Here is a 21,146-nt window from a genome sequence, read left to right as displayed (position 1 = left end):
CGGGTATGATTGTATTATGACTTTGACATCGCTTTAAATAAAGGTCGAATGATCAGACAAATTACATCCTGTGAAAACAGAGGCAAGGTACATCGTTGTGTCTGAACTTAGAAGTTAAAATTCTGAATATGCTTTACGTTCTGAAATTATATACTCATAACCAAAGCATTGAGGTTAATATTTCTTTCTGATCTGAAAATTTCGTGACATATTGTAGAATGATAACAATAAGGGTAGTAGAATCCTTTATAATATGCAAACTGGAAGAAGGTATAATATATCTAACGCATCCAAACTGAAAGTAGGTTTATATATTACTGGATTGTTCTGTTGTTTTTTCTGTTTTTAAATAAATATTAATTTAGCGTTTCCACAAAAGATATCAGTTAATAAGGTTTGTCATTTCTATCGCAAGTTATTTTGCACACTAAATTGCTATAAACTGTAGCAATACATCGAGTCAGTCTAATTGTTCTATTGAAACAGGAAGACAGATTGTAAGACTGTCGGGAGTCAGACATTAAGATAGTCTTAAGATTTATATAACGATAGTTTTGCGACACCCGTAAATTTGTTTACCAATTGATGATGCTCACCTGTGTGCCTTATCTTAATCATTTTACATCTTATCTCTCTGAGGTAATATTGCTATCGCGCACAATAAACACATTGCACCAATTGAGTTCAAACTCATTGTTTTCCTTTGTCTTCTTTCTACATTAAAAGGTTTGTAAAATTAGCAATGTCCCTTTTTTAACACCAATTAAACAAAGTTTTTACTATGTTTTTACATGATCGTTCCTTGACTTTTGTTTTGATTCCGTTACATCGTTTGTAAAAAAAAAAAAAAATTGAATTTCGTTTGATACTTCCATTCTGAATGGAACGCATAATTATAAAAAATAAGGAAAAAATGAAGTCAATATGTAGCACTATGAAATTAATGATATGCATCGCAAAATCTTTAATAAAAAATAAATATTGAAATCAATTCATTAAATGCAAATATTTTATTACTGTTTATTAAGTTTTAATGCAAGATGTCGTTCAATGGGAAATCATTCTTAGCATATTATGATGTGATAACTTCGGTAGGCATCAAATCTATCATAAAGCCATTCGGGCTTTATTGGATTTGATCACGCCATGTCCAAAATTATTACTTCATAATACTCAGAGAATGATTCCTTAATCCTTATATAATACCATGAGAATTATATTACGGAAATTAGTGCATTCGTTACATCGGCAACGATTTTTCACATCAATTTTTTTTCTAAAAATAATACCGGTATTTTCGATAGAAAAGGTGCCGTTCATTAAAAGCTTATTGTAACAGTTTAGCTGAATATTATGTTTATTTTATTATCAGAATTACACATATTCATACTCAGGCTCATACATCAACACGATTGCATATTCGGATTTACAAGTTTACATGTCTTGATTTTTGAACACGATTACCCTCCATACCGATTAACAGCTAAGTCGATTATACCCGCACTTTCTAAAGAAAGTTCGGGTATATTGTTGTTACCTTGTTCCGTCCGTCCGTCCGTCTGTCACGTTTTACTTTCTCAAACTGCTCTTACATCTTGTAAACCAGCAAACTGAACTCTTGGAGTTTGATTTTGGGTATCATGTTGTTTTGTAAAAAGGTTTTAAAAATTCTCTGTTAGTCCTGGGGGTCAAATAATTGGTAAAAAATGACGTTTTTTCACAAAAAACCTTCTTCCTCGAACTCCTCCTACATTTTCAACAGTAGACAAATCATCTTTTGGAATATGTTTTAGGGTATCCTATAGATGCGCAATAAGGTTTCGAAATTTTCAATTTTCTCCTGGGGGTCATTTAATGGCTAAAAAATGACGTTTTTTTTTACAAAAAAACTGGTTTCAAAAACGTCATTTTTTTGGCAGTAACCAAATGATCTTCTAGAATATGATTGGGGGTGTCATATGTTTTTATTAAGGGGATCAGTGGGCAACAAAAAATGACGTTTTTTGGCCAAAAAAATATGGTTCCCAGAACTCCTCTTACAACTTTTGGAGTAGCTACGTCATCTTTTGGGATATAATTGGGGCTGTCCTATAGATGTGCAATAAGGCTTTAAAAATTTAAATTTCATCCAGGGAGTCAAATAGTAGCAGAAAATTGACGTTTATCACTAAAAAAACAAACATTTATCCAAGAGCTCCTCTTATGATTTAATGGATAGACAATCATATCTTGGGATATGATAGGGACTGTTCTATAGATGTGCAGTAAGGTTTTCCAAATTTATATTTCATCCAGGGAGTCAAAAAGTAGCAGAAAATTGACGTTTATCACTTCAAGAAGACATAGATCCTAGAACTCCTTTTATGATTTAATGGATAGACACATCATATCTTGGGGTATGATAGGAACTGTTCAATAGATGTGCATTACAGTTTTGAAAAATTAGATTTAACCCTGAGGCCCATTACCTACCGGTACATACCTTTTGATGCCCTTTAAGGATCAAGAATATATATGGTTAAGGGGTGGGGATCTCAACCGTTTTCGAGATATTCGTGCACTTCCTGTTCAAGGGGGGTCATGACCACCCCCGGGGCCCATGACCTACATACCGTTTGATGCCCCTTGACACAAGGAACAAGAATATATATGGTTTAAGGGTGGGGATCTCAACTGTTTTGAAGATATTAAGGGACTTGCTGTTTGAGGGGGTCAGGACCACCCACAGGGCCCATAACCTACATAACATTTGATGCCCCTTGACATCAGAAACATGAATATATATGGTTTAGGGGTCATGATTATAACAGTTTCTGAGATATATGGTAATTTCAAATTCCTGGGGGGTGGGGATGACCCCCAGGGGTCAGATCTAATAAACCTTATATATTGCCAGTAACAGCCAATATATGATTATGAAAACCCTATATTATTATCTTTGTCCGTTTTCAATTAAGTTACCATTTACAATAGAGTCTACGATTCTTTCTACAAGGTTCAATGTTAGACCCCACACCCTTTTGACACCCCCTCCCCCCTCCCCTGAAAAGTGGTTGTCTAACCCAAAATAAGAAAAATCAAACCAGGGTGCACAACTAGATATGCAGGTCTATCATATCCTAGAGTTTTGTACAATTCTGTTCAGCCATCTCTGAGAAACAATTTCATTCGGGAGACTTAATAATAAAGATTAAATAGAGATAGGATCATCAAACATCAATAATTTAAAGACAATTGACAATTTCTGATTCTAAGGGGGTCAGGATGACCCCTTAGGGTCCTGACTTACATGCCATAATGATCTGATGCGCCTGCATGACCTAAGGAGGAATAATATCTTTGGATTAAGGTGGGGATCTCAATGGTTTTTATGATATTTAATAATTTCAGGAAGAGCACTTGGGATCATGACCTACATACCATCTTAAATGCCTTGAACAAAGAAACAATAATATAATATGTACATGATATATGATTCAATTTAAGAACCCAGATATAGATCAATCATCTTTTTTGTAATACGTCCTATGTATATATACATGTACTTGTATTAGTTTGTGTTTTGTTCTATACTATTCATGTTCATGACTGTAGTATGGCTTAGTCTTATTTTAAATTACATTAAAAAGTTGTCAAATATATGACTTGGAACCCCCACTCCCAAACAAACTCAAATATAAACTGTTCTCCCCCCCCCCCCTCCTTGTCGAATGATCTATTAAAATCAAAATATAATTTGGGTGTCTAAAAACTTTTATAAACTGGTAAAAAATGTTATTCTTAAAAAAAATTATATTACACCTTGCATAATTGACAAATGATCTATTGAGATATGATCAGAGGTCATATATCTACCTTGGGATCAATAAGTAGTATTCATTGACAAGTTAAAATTAATAACAATAAATGATTCAAATTATAAATGTTTATATATACTCCACCTTCACCCCCCCCCCCCCCCCCAATCTAACCTAGTTATAAAGATTCAGTCTTCTTAATACATTCTTACATGTGTACAGTAGCAAATTTTAAATCATTTCTTGATTGCTTTTTCTCTCGTGATTCACATTAACATTTTGGAAATTGCTTAATTCAATTTTTAAGATTTATAAACAAAATGTTATATGCATCACTTCCATGTGTATTCTCCTATTTTGGGCAATTGTTAAGTCTCCTAAACAAAGCAGTGACATCATTAGGCTAGGATTTACCCACATGGATCAAACACTACTGTACATGTATAACATATGAATAAGATAAAATACATTATCATTTCTAGTTCTAAAATGTCAGGGTGTCTCCAAGGGGGCATAATCTACATACAATTTTACGCGCAATGACACAAAGAGCAAAAATATATTATATGGTTTAGGGATGAGGATCTCATATCTCAGAAGTTAACAAAATATACAGTGTATCATATCATTTCCTGTTTCATAAAGGCGGGGGGGGGGGGATAAAGACAACACCTGGGGGTCATTATTGTACTTTACACCATTTGATGCATCATAATGACATTAGAAGATATTTTGTATTTTCCTGTTTCGTGGGGTCAGAACAGTCCCATAAGGTCATGACCTACATTGTATTTGATGCATTATAATACATTAAGAAAAAAATACTCCTTCCTTCCTTTTATAACTCATATAAAAATGATAAGTGTCTACACCTACTTACATGTAATACACATATTTAATAAAAAATTGTTTATACAGGGTCAATATGGGGTCAACTCAATAGTGCATGCAGTCTGACAAATGAAAAAAATAACTTTTACAACTAAAATGACAGAAACTTTACAAATGCGATAGGATAGGTAACGATGATAAGCTTATTTAAATATTAAAAGATGATGATACAGTATGTTGTCAAAGGTAGATCACATTTAGAAAGTGAAAGTAGAACTTATATATGTATATGCTGGCATCTCATTATATTGTGCTACTGCTTCTACATGTATTATGCTTACCTAAATTGGTCAACATCATAATGATAATCCAATTAAAACACTATAATGAATTCCTTTAGCTGATCTTAACAAATCCTTTTCTGCATACGGAAAACACAGACATGTATGTATATATACACGTGGACCCATCTAATCGAAGAGCTGGGTAAAACTAGTACCCGCTAATGAGACATGCAGACCTGTGTTGTGTACGTAACTTCAGACAAAGATCATTCAGTTGTAACATGCATGTATTTTTATGACCTATTCTTCAAATCCACTTGCACTATTTTATTAGGTAAATAACAGCTTTAAGGTGGTGCAGGACACCTGTAATGTGATGTACATGTATACTTTCTATTGAGATAAACAATAAAGTATATTAAATATTGATTAAATATTTACCTCCCAAATAATGTTACCTAACATTGAAGCGCAATGGGTTTGAGCGTTTACATGTCTGTAAGAGCATTGGGGTCCAAGGTGTATTTTTGGTAATTTTACAATTGATATAAATGAATTTTCATGGGGGGGGGGGGGGGGTCTGGACCCCTTACTCCCAGCCCTTCTCTAAATCTGTGCACATGATGATGTACATATGTATGCACACAGAAGCAAATCTAAAACCGGCATATACTTTCTATGACATGAAATGTTAAGATTATTGATTAACTGAAAATTCACTGCAAACAGTTCAACCCCAAATTGCACATAAAGTGCTGCTCATGTGCATTATCATATGGGAAGGGATCTAATCCTTCAGTTATGAAAATTATAATTTTTAAATGTATTACCGGAGTTTGCATGTGGCCTTCATTTTTAGCTCACCTGAACCGAAGGTTCAAGTGAGCTTTTCTGATCACGCGTTGTCCGTCGTCCGTCCGTCCGTCCGTCCGTCTGTCTGTCCGTCCGTCTGTAAACTTTTCACATTTTTGACTTCTTCTCAAAAACCTTTGGGCCAAATTTAACGAAACTTGGTACAAAGCATCCTTATAAAAAAGGGGATTCTAAATTGTTAAAATAAAGGGTACAACCCTTTTTAAAGGGGAGATAATTACGAAACAGTGAAAATAGGGTGCATGTCTTTAAAAATCTTCTTCTCAAGAACCACTGCACCAGAAATGCCAATATTTACACAAAATCTTGTATATATAGTGAAGATTCTAAATTGTAAAAATCGTGACCCCCGGACCAAAACTGGGGCCCCAGGCGGGGTTCAAAGTTTAACATTGATAAACATTGGAAAAATGTTTAAAAATCTTCTTCTCAAGAACCACTGCACCAGAAATGCCAACATTTCCACAAAAGCTTGTATATATAGTGAAGATTCTAAATTGTAAAAATTGTGACCCCCGGACCAAAACTGGGGCCCCAGGCGGGGTTCAAAATTTAACATGGAAATACGTAGGAAAAATGTCTAAAAATCATCTTCTCAAGACCCACTGCACCAGAAATGCCAACATTTCCACAAAAGCTTGTATATATAGTGAAGATTCTAAATTGTAAAAATTGTGACCCCCGGACCAAAACTGGGGCCCCAGGCGGGGTTCAAAATTTAACATGGAAATACGTAGGAAAAATGTCTAAAAATCATCTTCTCAAGACCCACCGCAACAGAAATGCCAACATTTACACAAAAGCTTGTATATATAGTGAAGATTCTAAATTGTTAAAATCGTGACTCCCGGACCAAAACTAAGGCCCCAGGCGGGGTTTAAAGTTTAACATAGAAATCCATAGGATAAATGTTTAAAAATCTTCATATCACGAACCACTGCACCAGAAAAGCCAATATTCACACAAAAGCTTTTATATATAGTGAAAATTCTAAATTAAAAAATTATGACCCCCCGGACCAAAAACTGGGGCCCCAGGCGGGGTTCAAAGTTTAACATGAAAATCCATAGGATAAATGTTTAAAAATTTCCTTCTCAAAAACCACTGCACCAGAAATGCCAACATTTACTCAAAAGCTTGTATATATAGTGAAGATTATAAATTGTAAAAATCGTGACCCCCGGACCAAGACTGGGGCCCCAGGCGGTCCGGGCTACAACTTAAACATAGAAATATGTAGGAAAATTGTTTAAAAATCTTCATATCAAGAACCACTGAACCAGAAATTCCAATATTTATACAAAAGCTTGTATGTATAGTGAAGATTCTAAATTGTCAAAATTGTGACCCCCGGGCAAAAACTGGGCCCCCAGGCGAGGTTCAAAGTTAACATATATAAGAAAAATGATTAAAAATCTTCTTCTCAAGAACTACAATGCAACAGTTTCGGATATCACTATGCATATCCTTGGCAATTGTCGATTCTAAAGTGTTAAAATCATGACCCTCGGACTAATACTGGGGCATCAAGAGGGGATCAAAGTTTAACATAGAAATATATAGGAAACATGTTTAAAAAATCTTTTCGAGAACTGCAATGTCATACTTTGTGAGATTACTTTACTTGGATCCTCAAATAGTAAAAAACTTTAAATTATAGAAGTGATCTAATACTGGGGCTCCAGGGGAAGGGGTTCAATGTTTCACATAGAAAGATAGGAGGGAACATGTTTAAAAATCTTATGGAGGAGAACTAATGCTTCAATTTGTGAGATTACTATGCAAGCATTCTCAAATTGTAAAGTTTCTAAATTGTGGAAGCCGTGACCCCCAGACTAATATTGGGGCCCAAGAAGGGGTTCAAAATTAACATAGAAATATATAGGGAACATGTTTAAAAATCTTCTTCTCAAGAACTACAGTGCAACAGTTTGTGGGATTACTATGCAAGCATAATTGGCTATTGTAGATTCTAAATTGGTAAAATCGTGACTCCCGGACTAATAGGCCCCAAGACCCCCAGACCAATACTGAGGCCCCAAGTGGGGTTCAAAGTTTAACATAGAAATATATATGGAAAATGTTTAAAAATTTTCTTCTTGAGAACTACAATGCTACAGTTTGTGAGATTACAATGCAAGGATCCTCAAATAGTGTAGTTGTTAAAGCCAACCATAAACCCCGGACCAATACTGGGGCCCCAGAAAGGGGTTCAAAGTTTAAAATAGAAATAACATATGCTATGAAATAGAATGTTACAAATAACTGTAGTTCAGGTGAGCGATGTGGCCCATGGGCCTCTTGTTAATTAAACTGGTACAAAACAGTGTTATTTAAGGGCAAACACTTGGTGCGGGTATTACTGTCTAATGACAGCATCCAGTTTTTTTTGTTTTAGCAATTCTAACAGATTGGGGCTTAGATGGCCTTTGTACACGTCAAAAATGGTCACGGCCTGTTGATTGCATTTGGATAACGACAGGGACTTCTATTTACAGATGGAATGATAATGTTTTTTTGACGAATCTAACCGTAGTTTCTTCATTACTCCAGTGAAATTCTGTGTATGTTATATCCCATGACGATGGTAAACTAACGCCCTATGGCAAGCACCTATCAGACTTTCCCACAGATATAAGTTGGGGAGATAATAATGAACCCGACTTGGTGATTGCCAAAAGGAGCGTTACCCGACGTTTGTCATCCAATCCAGATATGCTTTTAGTTCCCTTTCTTTTCACAAGGCCCATGCATCTAAGAAGAGACACGGCAAAGTATTTTGTTATATTGATGTACTTTGCCAATTTGTACCGCGCGTTTTGTTTTTTTTTTGGACAATGGTCTCGGCACCTGCCATAACAATCATTGCGTTGATAACACCCCTGTTTACCCTGATTTTCTTCACCCAGTTTTGTACTTTGTTGTCCAGTGTTTTTCCAAGGAGTAATGGATTACCACTTGGTGATTTTGGTAAAGTTGGAGAACTTGTGCTTCGCAGTTTATAAAGCGTAAACTGCCCCAAACCAATTGATATCGCATAAAACAAACAAATATTGAAATCATCCCTTAATGAAAATGCGTAATGTATGTCACCAAATAGAGAGAGCATAACGATATCACTAAAGTTTAAGTGATGTGCTCTGTTTTCGCCATCAGTGATGGGTGGAATCGTACAATCACGTATAAATGCACCCCCCCCCCCCCCATGGATACACCAAATAGCGTGCATGGGGATAGGAATGACGAACTATTTTATTTCAAAAAGGTTTCAAGGAGATAAATATTTGGTATCTCTAATTACCTGTATATCCTGAATAATGCACTTCCCCCAACATTTCGCGAGGCGATGCACCGCTTGGCGATGCTCTTTTGAAAATTCTTATAGATACATGTATTTATACATGTATATATGGATCCTATATACACTTACAGGAAAACAGCACTGTCTTGCGTTGAGAAAGGGTTTCCATTACCAATGGTCTAATGATTACTGCAATCAAATGTTTGGCTACATCTGTGAACGACGTATGTATTAGTTTTTATCCAGTTTTTATTTTTATAAATTTCATTTCTTAAACGCTTCAAGTCGTTTCATAGGATTAATGCCATTTACCCTATATAAAGGTGGTCAAAAAATAATCCAAAGGTGACTAGATATAAAAGCTCTGCCAGTTGGTCACCTGTCTTGATTGTTTAGTTTATATTCAACATACGCTTGGAATAGTTTTTATTAAACTATTTATTTTTCGGAAAAAAGAGGTATATCTGTCTGTGAATTATACAAAAATGACAATTAGCTTTTCTTTGATTGGCTTACGTGGATTTTTTTTAGGAAATTAATGCAAGAATTATTTGCGGTACATATGCATTTTTTCACATACGTTTATATTTAACAACTCCTCTTCTCATTAAAAGTAGTTCTTATATAAATGTGTTAATTTATTCACTTTTAAATATTGAATATCCCTATGTATTGTTTAGCCTTGCTTCTTTTGACCTCAGCGCAGCTTTAAAAGAAGTGGACAAAGATATGCGACAGTTGACATTTACATATTTGAATATCTGAACAAAATAAACTAATGTAAATAAAAATTGATTTAAAAATCATTTTATCAAAAGTAATATAAATTAATTGTGTTTTCTTCCTATTAAATGTATTTTGAATCTCCTTTTCCCCTACTGCATGTGTATTTTAATACCACCCTCTCCTTTCCACAATTAAAATCAAAAATTAGATCTTATAAAAAAAAAGAAACAAATAACTTATATATAGTGAAGCCTTGTCACGTGGTCACAGGTACGTGAGTCTCGTCTGACAAGAGTTGACCAGATATTTAAGAAATTCAAAAGGGCCCTGCAGGAAGTGAGGGCAACCTGTTTAAGATAACCAGCTGTAGCTGAATAGCTTTATAGCTGAATATTTAGCTGAATATTATGTTTATTTTGTTTGTCCATTCCGGCGATTACGGTATGCCTTTTCCCACAGGAAGGCAGTTGCCATATAAGGTCATATCAAAATTCAACAAACTTCTAGACTTTACATTTGTCAATTTGTATCATGTCAGATGTGCTTTTGCCGAGCCTGAAGTTATTGATAAAAGATCAAAACTTTTGCTTCGCGGTTTATAAAGCGTAAACTGCCCCAAACCAATTTATATCGTATAAAACAAACAAATATTGAAATCATTCCTTAATGAAAATGCGTAATGTATGTCACCAAATAGAATGAGCATAACGATATCACTAAAGTTTAAGTGATGTGCTCTGTTTTCGCCATCAGTGATGGGTGGAATTGTACAATCACGTATAAATGCACCCCCCCCCCCACCCTCATGGATACACCCCATAGCGTGCATGGGGATAGGAATGACGAACTATTTTATTTCAAAAAGGTTTCAAGGAGATAAATATTTGGTATCTCTAATTACCTGTACATGTATACCCTGAATAATGCACTTCCCCCAACATTTCGCGAGGCGATGCACCGCTTGGCGATGCTCTTTTAAAAATTCTTATAGATACTGCAATCAAATGTTTGGCTACATCTGTGAACGACGTATGTATTAGTTTTTATCCAGTTTTTATTTTTATAAATTTCATTTCTTAAACGCTTCAAGTCGTTTCATAGGATTAATGCCATTTACCTTATATAAAGGTGGTTGAAAAATAATCAAAAGGTGACTAAATATAAAAGCTCTGCCAGTTGGTCACCTGTCTTGATTGTTTAGTTTATATTCAACATGCGCTTGTAATAGTTTTTAGTAAATTATTTATTTGTCGGAATAAAGAGGTCTATTTACCTGTGGATTTTACAAAAATGGCATTTAACTATATCTTTGATGGCTTATGTGGTTTTTTTTTTTCAGAAAATTAATGTAAGAATTATTTGCAGTACATATGTAATTTTTCACGTACGTTTATTGTTAACAACTCCTCATCTCATTGATGAGAGATCAAAAGTAATTCTTATATAAATCTGTTCATTTATTCACTTTTAAATAATGAATATCCATATATATGTTTTAGCCTTGCTTCTTTTAACCTCAGCGCAGCTTTAAAAGAAGTGGACTCGGATTTGTTACAGTCGACATTTATATGTATGAACATCCGAACAACATAAACTAATGTAAATAAAATTTGATTGTGATTTTTAATTTTTAAATGTATTTTGGATCTGTTGTCAACCTAATGGATGTGAATTTTTAAACCCCCTTCCAGAATAAAAATCATTTAAAAAGCAAACCATTTAATCAAGGTATTAAAAATTGATTGTGATTTCTACTTTTTAATTGTATTTTGGGTCACACCTAATGGATGTGCATTTTAATAACCCCCCCCCCCCCCACCCACCCCACCTCCTTTCAAAAAAGCAAAGAATTAAAACTTATTAAAAAAAGAAACACATCATTTTATACAGTAAAGCCTTGTCACGTGGTCAGATATTTAATATTAGAAATTCAAAAGGGCTTTGCAAGAAGTGAGGGCAATCTGACAGCCAGCTGTAGATTATAATCTGACACGCATGAATTGGCACCTTAAAAAAAACTAGATGCATACAACAATAAGCGTGACATGTATGATTAGTCATCTTTAAACGCAATATTCTTGTCATGTCAAATACCCTATTGAAATTGGCGTTCATAAAACAGAAATGCACGGCTTCCACTTGTGTGATGATTGCAATGCTATAAGATACATGTTATAAGTACCTCAAGATTAATCTGGTATCTAAGTCTCTTGAATAATACATGCTTCACCCCTTCCTTACAATAGACTGTAGACAACTTGATTTCTCATAGGCTTTGTGGTTATGGTTAGTTCTCAACCTTTGTCATATAATTTGCTTTAAGGTCATTATTTTTTCTGAGGAACCCTTCTTAGAACCTTGAATGATTCAAGGCTACTACATGTTAGTACCCTCTTAAATTCAAATTTGACCTTTAAACATAATGAGGTTTTTAATTGACACCCTTAAAAACTATTGTCAACCGACATTAAGCAGAGGTTGACAATGGTTTTTGACTGGTGTCAATTTCAACTGTTACCGACCTATTATCATTATTTTATTTTACTGAATTAAGAGAAAATTTTACTCTTTTATAAGAAACTACGTGAATTCTAAGGCGAACCGTACGCGCATATTTCACGCACATGTACCAAATCGTTGTGTTACCCGTTGCCAAGTGTGTTGCTAACGCTGAGGGTAATAGAACGGATTATTAATTGCGTCTTAATTAATCAGATTTCAGAATTTAACATGAAAAGTATAATAATGCTATTTAGGCCTTGTTTTTTTTCACATTATTTTATAACTATTGTTAAATAAACAGAATTCATGTTTGTATGTGTATGTTTGTTTAAAAACTCAAATAGAATCATAAAAAACATAATTCACTAGAATTTGGAATCCTTTGTTTTTCATGTATTTTCCTTAAACAGATTTAATTTATTTTAAATGGTTCGTTTAAAAATATTTATTTTTATCCTTTTCTTATGATTTTTTTACTATTTTAATCTGCGTAATATCTAATTAAAATTTTTAAAAAGAACCAGGGACACTAAAGGCAAAAATTGGCCCCATCTCAAAAATAAAAATGTTTTTCTGGTTATATACTGTGGAAGTCCATTTCTCAAAAACAGAACCAAATTGTTTTGAAAAGTCAATTTTGGATATCAGTACAAATAAATGGTCATTCAAAGTCACTGTCATAAAAGGTTACAAAATGGCTTATTGTGCAATATTCATTGACTTAACATCACAACTATTCATTAAATTTGCCACATCATTGAATGTAATTAGGGTAATGTCATAATTAGTTGACCAAATGATTTTGTTTTTTAAATTAAAAATGATATTATGGGTGTCATGACAACTATTTGCATTCAGTAAAAAGTTCATGTGTGTTATATAAGACATGGGAAATTAATTTACATCACTAAATGATTTTTTCAGACCTATTAAATCACTGTATTGATATTGAAGTGAACTCTGATACAGATACTATAGGAGCTCATAGCTCGAAAAACAATGTACAGGTCTGTGTTTACTAAATGTTACCTGTGGCTCAATAAAGAATTATGCATGTCATTGGCAGAGTCTTTGCAAAAGTTTAAGCGATAGATACAAATCGGGAGATTATGTCTGTGAAAAAGGATAAACAATCATAAATTACTTGCTCTGACAGGCCCAGTGATAATACTGAAAATGCATTAGAATAATGAAGTACTGACAGGATTTGATTTTATTGTCATTAATCTTTACTGTCAGCAATTTGCAATTTCGCATGATAAATTGTTTCTTAGCTGCATTTGAATAATTATTCCCATATGTTCTTTTACTAGTATTCCGGGCAATAGACAGAAATTCATCAGAATCATGTTATGTAATAGTTATAGATAAAAATCATGCCTTTAGAATCTACGATTTATTGTGTATCAGTAATTAAAATAAGTCTGGAAAATTGTTTACGAGCAAAATTGAACTCTAGCTTAGGAACATATGTACATATGACTACAAAAGATATCTATTTTTTTCGTACTATTTAAAATCTGACTATTTTCAAGGTATATTTTTAAAAAGTTACCTTGAAAAACATATTATGCTTCTTGATACATTCCATCGACTTTATCGATTTTTTTCATATACGACTGCCGTCACGAGAAAAGGGCCCTTAAGGTCAAAATTTCACAAACTTACTTTTTTTGTCAATTCCGAAAAGTCAACTCTTTCTGAATACAAATATACAAAGATATCCAAGATCTTGTGTGTTTTAAGCATTTTATGACAACTTTAGTAAGACATGTTAACACGACTTTGACGTAGCCGGTCGAAAACGTTACGACGTCATGAACGTCAAAATTTGTTCTGCATTATTTTTTTACTTTTATACCTCCTTTCACATCGTATTTAATTGTTTGAAGTAGAATTAATTAATAATTTTCTACGATTCTAGATTTCTTACAATTTTAACAAAAGAGAGCAAAACATTTTGAAGATCCAGATATAGTTAAAGTTCTGCAGCTAATCCAGATACACTTCTGATAAATCCACATGCAACCCCCCCCCCCCCCAACCCCCGAAAATAAGATAAATAAATAGATAAAGGATATTTAAAGAAAACAAATATCAACATCTCCCCAACTTTTAAATGTATCAAAGTTATTTAAGCTGCAGAGAGGCAAATTAACAAACACGTAACAAACAAAGATAAAGATTGTCAAATTCGATTCCTATGTTTCCACAATTTTGGGGCATACACGAGTTTCTTTTGAAAAGGAGAAATAGTTATTCTTTTTGATCAACCTTTTGCACAGAAAATCGTTTATTTACTGATATTACTTTTTAGGTATCTTTATAGTTCTAAAGCAAGTTTAGAATCAATCAATAGCTATTTTTGAAACTCGGATGTTATATGGTGTTAATTTACTTTCCTGATTTCTTCTCTCTTTTCTACCTTATCAATACTTAATTCTTATGAAATTACCGGTGAAAAAAATCGCTTTGACTGTCTCACTGAAAAGTTCCAACTACAAAAATGTGGAGAAAAGATTTTTAACAAAAATGGCATCTTATATTTACATCCATCAAGTATGATTCCTTTTTTTCTTACGAAAATTGATTGTAATTCACAGCTGTGTAGAAACAGACAGGACTGAAATCTCATCGGTCCAGTTTTAACCAGGCAGTTTCTCGATCGGTCGAAGTCTTCAGCAACCTAAGAAATATCACGGATTGCACGAAGTAATCATGATGCTGCCAAACTCAAATTCCCATTTAAGACGCTTTGGCTACAGCTTTCATCTAACGTACTGGTGTACATTAACAATAATTTAATAACTTTTACTTACTTATTACGATCAATTCAATTCATTGATTTATTAAAAGAAAGATGTAAATACAAACAATAAAATGCTTTCTTCAGTGATAAATGCGGGCTAATAAGACATCCACATTACAGAACGCGGGTTACGTTAATACGTTCGGTATTGATCGCTACCTTTTGTTTATGTTTATTGTTTAAACATACTCATACACATCTAATTAAGTGTATCAAATACGACAGACCAACTAAATACAACACCCCCTTCAACATACTGAATCTATAATTCTTTTCAATCGCTTTGTAAGTTCATGCGTACCGTTGTATTTTTGTGATGCGATTTTTATAAACCATAATCGTTGAAATAAATTATTATATATAAGCATTATTTACCTTTTTTCAAAATGCAAGATTGCATGTAACTTTTAATAAGACTTCTGCATTTATTATGTCCATTTTTTTTTTACACTAATCGATAGTACAATGCCGATAGACGTAGTGTATATTCAGTGAGTAGTAACATTTTTACATCTTGACTTAATTTAATTTTCTTATTATCAATGTTACAAGATGAATGAATAAATGTATCTCTGCATTAATTTATTTCTCTCTCTCTCTCTCTCTCTCTCTCTCTCTCTCTCTCTCTCTCTCTCTCTCTCTCTCTCTCTCTCTCTCTCTCTCTCTCATTGAATACTAATATCGGCCGAGTGATTATCATTTTAAAAAAAAAGATGAAAAATTAAATAAAAGTAAAAAAATATCGCGATTCTCGGATTTTGTTTTATTGCTGTACATTGTACATTGTAACATACACACATAAACATTGACTTCAGTATCATCGTAATTTGTTTCTTGTATAAAAAAGAAAAGATGAGAAACCATCATCCATGAAACCATCATCCATGAAGATGAATTGTACGTCCATGCATGTTATTAATTGTAAGTGTCGCACATCTTCATGTAGTGTTTAAATTATATTTAATGATAAGTATGAATTGTTTATTCATAAAACGGCAATTTTTTAGACTTGATATCATAAGTATAGTAGTATAATGACTGCATTTACAAACCTGTTTAGTTTTAAGGAATTTTGAATCATGTACTGATTTGAAATGAATATTAATAATCATATAAAAATGCTAGAAAACCATGAAAATGTGGTGAGTTTCAGGCATGCTATGATTTATTTTTTTTTAAATTTTAGATAAAATAGCTCAAAAAGTACACACAACACGTGGATTTGGGTTGTTAAATTGCACAAGAAAATAAAACATGCTGCGCTCAAATAATACACACGTTTTTCAATCTTACAGGCAGATATAATTTGATGTTGTTTCATTAAAGGCACGTTACATGAAAATGTCACTAAGAATCAGATTTTCCCAAGAAATCAAATGCGATAAATCAGATTTTTACGCTGTGAAAAAAATTATCAAATTTTTCGAATCCGTTCGTTACAAATATGCGTTTTAATTCGTTAAATAATTTCAAAATTTGATCGCAAATTCTTTAGTATTAGAATTATACGAGAATTTATTTTTTATGTTGGTCGTAGCACTTTAATTGAGACATAGCCGCTTCTCTCGTGATCCTTCTGACTTATTTAAGAAGTGGTGTAGAATCGTCTCCCGTGAGGAAAACTATTTAAATTTTTTTTTGAAATATTTGACTTGTATTGTTTCACAGTAATTACTGCGCAGATAATTGTTTGAAAAATACTTCTCTGAATCGATTCGGTATGTCTCAGTAAATCTCGGTATGCCTTCAACCCCTCTTATCAACAACGAGTATGCAGTGTAGTTTTTGTTTTTTACTTAAATAAATCATACATGTATTGCTAATGCAAACTAGAGTACTTTATTAATCATCATCGTAAATCAACGATCAGTCGCATTCAATCATATGCAATAAGTAAGCGTATGCGAGACGGGACTTTGGTTTCGATTTATAAAACTGATATCCCAAGTAGAGCATATATATTTTCATCACACACCAGAATGGAAAATATGGTGTTTAAGTTTCATAGCTGATGCAAAAGCAGCATTTTAATGATATTTCAGCATCAACTTGTGTGCAATATTACGCGTTCGAAATGTGTAGATATTGACGTTACATGTGTCTTTTTCATTTATTAAATCTTTATTTTTAAAATCAACATGTAATAGTTGATTGAAAAAATATTAATTGCGGTATAAGAGCAAGTCCAGACTCTAGTTATTCAAAAAGCAAAACACAGACGCAGAACAAATAGAAAGAGAAAATAGAAAAACTGCATTTACAATGCCGCTACTTTGACGTCGTTTTCTGAGCATTGTGACGTCAAAAGATAAGGACCCTTTTCTCATGACGGCAGTCATACTAAGTCTTGTCAGCGGTCAAAACACTGTTTCACTTTCCGGTTTGCCAGAGTAACTGCATAGGGGAGTTGATGAAAAGTGCCATGTGGTTACATGTACATTTACAAATAACTAATAACTAGTAATGATGCATTTTCCGATATTTTATTTGAAAATGCTAAAGTAAAAAATCGTAACACTTTCTGTATCGTGTTAATTAAGAAAATAATGTTTGTACCAAACCTAAATAGATTATCAACTAAATGTAAATTTTAAATCAAAGTACTGAAGAACTGACGGGAGTTGATTTTTTTGATGTTTATTTATTTTAAAATCAATGAATGTTGTTTTGCATGACAAGTACATGTATGTATGTAGTTTCTAATTTGAATTACGCATATTTTTATAATATGAATGTTTAAACTTGTTCGACTAGAATGTCGAGAAACCTCCATATGAATCATGGTAAATAATATTTAAAGATAAAATTAATTCAATCAAACTATGTATCAGTAGTAGAAATATTTCTCGAAAATTGTATGGATCCAAGCAATATTGAACTCTAGTCTCGTTCAACCAAACGCTCGGCTGACACCGTAAATCTCCGACAAGGGTTTACGGAGACAGCCGAGCGTCGAGTTGAACGAGACTATATTGAACTCTGGCGTAGGAATACATACGACTACAAAAAATATTTAAATTGTTCGTATCATTTAAAATCTGACTATTTTTAAGGTATTTGTAAATAAGTTTCCTTGAAAAACAATGCTTTAGCATACATTACATCGAATTCATCAATTATTTTCAAGAACTAAGTCTTGTCAGGAGCAATGATTTGTGCTGAGGTCGAAACACTGTTTCCCTTTCGGTTTGTCCGAGTGACTGCATAGGAGAGTTGATTAAAAATCAACTCCCAAAAATGAAAAAGATAATGAAAGAAAGGAATATAAAAACATTTGTCGTGAACTAGAACAATCTACTCTAATAATTTGTCCAATAAAAGAAAACAAAAATAGGAAAACAGCTTTAAATTTTATTCTTGATATTATCTGAAAGATTAAAAACAATATTATACATGTAATAATTCGAGAAACGACCCCTCTTCTTATCGAGAATTTAAGCAAACAACTTACTCGATCGCTTTAAATATAAAATGTCACTATATACAGGTTTTCTTACATTGTAAAAAACCATCCTTGCAATCAACATGGACAGGCTTCTGCTCTGATAACTATTTTTACAAGCTGTGTGAAAATAACATGCCAGTCATTACAATCAATTAAAAAAAAATGTTTTTATTCTTTCTTACTGAGTCAAAGTTCACCTTGTAATTCTTCATAAAATGTTTCATAATTTTGTTTAGCACCGACTTTATCACAAGTCCATTGTAATATTTGATTTGCTCCATTTTTCAATAAACGCTGTGCAATGCTATAATTATCTGTCTCACAAGATATGAAGAGGGGACTTTTTCCATTTTTGTTAGATGCATTAATTTTAGCTGCATTACTTATCAAAAGTTGAACAATGGTTTCATGTCCCTTTTGACAAGCTATGTGAAGAGGACTTGATCCGTTTTCCGTACATAAGTTTACGTTAGCTCCATAACTCAGCAAAGTTTCCACAATAATATCATGACCTCTTTCACATGCAATATGGAGAGGACTCATTCCGTTTTTAAAACATAAACTAGTGTCTGCGCCATTTTGCAGTAAAACTTTTGCTGTGATAACATGGTTATTTTGACAAGCAACGAAGAGAGGACTAGTTCCATTTTCCATACAAGAATTAACGTTTGCTTTATTACTTAGTAAAAGTTCCACAATCTCTGAATATCCGTACTGACAAGCAACATAGAGAGGACTAGTTTCCTCTGTTATGTATGAATTAATCTCTGCTTTACTATTCAATAGTTTTTGGACAATGCTTCCATGTCCTAATTTGCACGCTATATAGATAGGACTTGTTCCGTTGTTCTTACATAAATTAATATCTGCTTCGTTACATATCAAAAGATTTACAATGTTATCATGTCCATTTTGACAAGCTATATAAAGAGGACTGGTGCCGTCTTTCAAACGTGAATTAATATCTGCTCCATTTTTTAATAGAATCAGTACAATATTATCATGTCTCATTTGACAAGCAATATGAAGAGGACCTGTGCCGTCTTCCATGCATATATTTATACTAGCCATCTTGCTTATTAAAAGTTTAACAGTTCTTTCACTCCCCTTTTCACATGCTACATGTAGAGGACTGGCTCCATTTTTATTGCATAAATTGGTATCTGCGCTATTTTGCAAAAGAATTTCAACAATGTTATCATATCCGTGTTCACATGCTAAATATAAAGAACTTATACCAAACTCATTACACAAATTAATTTTTGCTCCGTTTCTCAGTAACTGTTTGACAATATCAATGTATCTCTTTTGGCAAGCTATAAAGAGAGAACTGGCTCCACCTTTCATACATACATCAATGTTTGCACCGCTATCCAGTAAAAGCTGTATTATATTCTCATACCCAAATTCACAAGCTATATGTAAAGGACTGGCTCCGTTGTCGTTACATAAATCAATGTCTGCGCCTTTTTGCAGCAACAGTGCAACAATCATATTGTGTCCTTTATGACAAGCAATGCAAAGAGGACTGGATCCATCTTTCATACAGGAATTAATGTTTGCATCATTACTTAGTAAAAGCTGTACAATATGTTCATGTCCCAATTCACAAGCAACATGTAAAGGACTGGCTCCGTTTTCTTTACATAAGTTAATGTCTGCTCCGCTTTGGGGTAAAAGTTCAACAATCATACCGTGTCCTTTTTGACAAGCAATACAAAGAGGACTGGTTCCATCTTTCATACATAAGTTTAAGTCTGCTCCATTACTTAGTAAAAGTTGAACGATGTTTTCATATCCCTGTTGACAAGCTACATGTAGAGGACTGGCTCCGTTTTCTGTACACAAATTTACGTCTGCTCCTTTCTGTATTAATATTTCAACAATTGTACAGCATCCTTCCTGAGAAGCAATCCAAAGAGGACTGGCTCTATCTTTTATACATAGGTTAATGTCTGCTCCATTGTTTAGTAAAAGTTTAACAATATGTCCATGTCCCAATTCACAAGCAACATGTAAAGGACTGGCTCCATTTTCTTGAAATGAATTAATGTTTGCTCCTCTTTGCAGTAAAAGTTCAATAATCATTACGTGTCCTTTTAGACAAGCAATGCAAAGAGGACTATATCCATCTTTCATACATAAGTTCATGTTTGCACCATTACTAAGTAAAAGTTGAACGATCTTTTCATATCCCTGTTGACAAGCTACATGTAGAGGACTGGCTCCGTTTTCTGTACACAAATTTATGTCTGCTCCTTTCTGTATCAAAATTTCAACAATTATACCGTGTTTTTTTGACAAGAAATACAAAGAGGACTGGTTCCATCTTTTAAACATAAATTAACCTCTGCTCCATTTTTAAGTAAAAATTTTACGATATTTTCATTTCCCTTTTCACAAGCTACATAGAGAGGACTAGCTCCATTTTCTTTACAAAAATTAATGTCTGCTCCTTTTTTCTGAAGAAATTCAACAATATTTTCGTGTCCTTCCTGACAAGCAATGTAAAGAGGACTGCTCCCATCTATAATACAGATATTAACATCTGCTCCATTATGCAGTAATATCCTTACTG

The 21,146-nt window shown here is 33.4% G+C and overlaps 1 protein-coding gene and 1 long non-coding RNA gene across 2 annotated transcripts in view; both read right to left on the bottom strand.

Annotated features, from left to right (window-relative positions):
* The window catches only part of LOC105336714 (uncharacterized), a 408,324-nt gene that overhangs the window by 63,148 nt on the left and 324,030 nt on the right, over positions 1–21,146 (bottom strand). The gene's annotated exons all lie outside the window — the stretch shown is intronic.
* On the bottom strand, positions 18,544–21,037 carry LOC136269889 (ankyrin-3-like). The gene has a single exon (XM_066065582.1). It carries the CDS (start codon positions 20,906–20,908, stop codon positions 18,755–18,757), a length of 2,154 nt encoding a protein of 717 aa, XP_065921654.1. The 5' UTR covers positions 20,909–21,037; the 3' UTR covers positions 18,544–18,754.

This window comes from Magallana gigas, chromosome 1 (assembly GCF_963853765.1).
Source record: "Magallana gigas chromosome 1, xbMagGiga1.1, whole genome shotgun sequence".
Taxonomy (NCBI): Eukaryota; Metazoa; Mollusca; class Bivalvia; order Ostreida; family Ostreidae; genus Magallana; species Magallana gigas.
The sequence above is the reverse complement of the archived record's forward strand: the minus strand, read 5'-3'. Positions and strand labels throughout refer to the sequence as shown.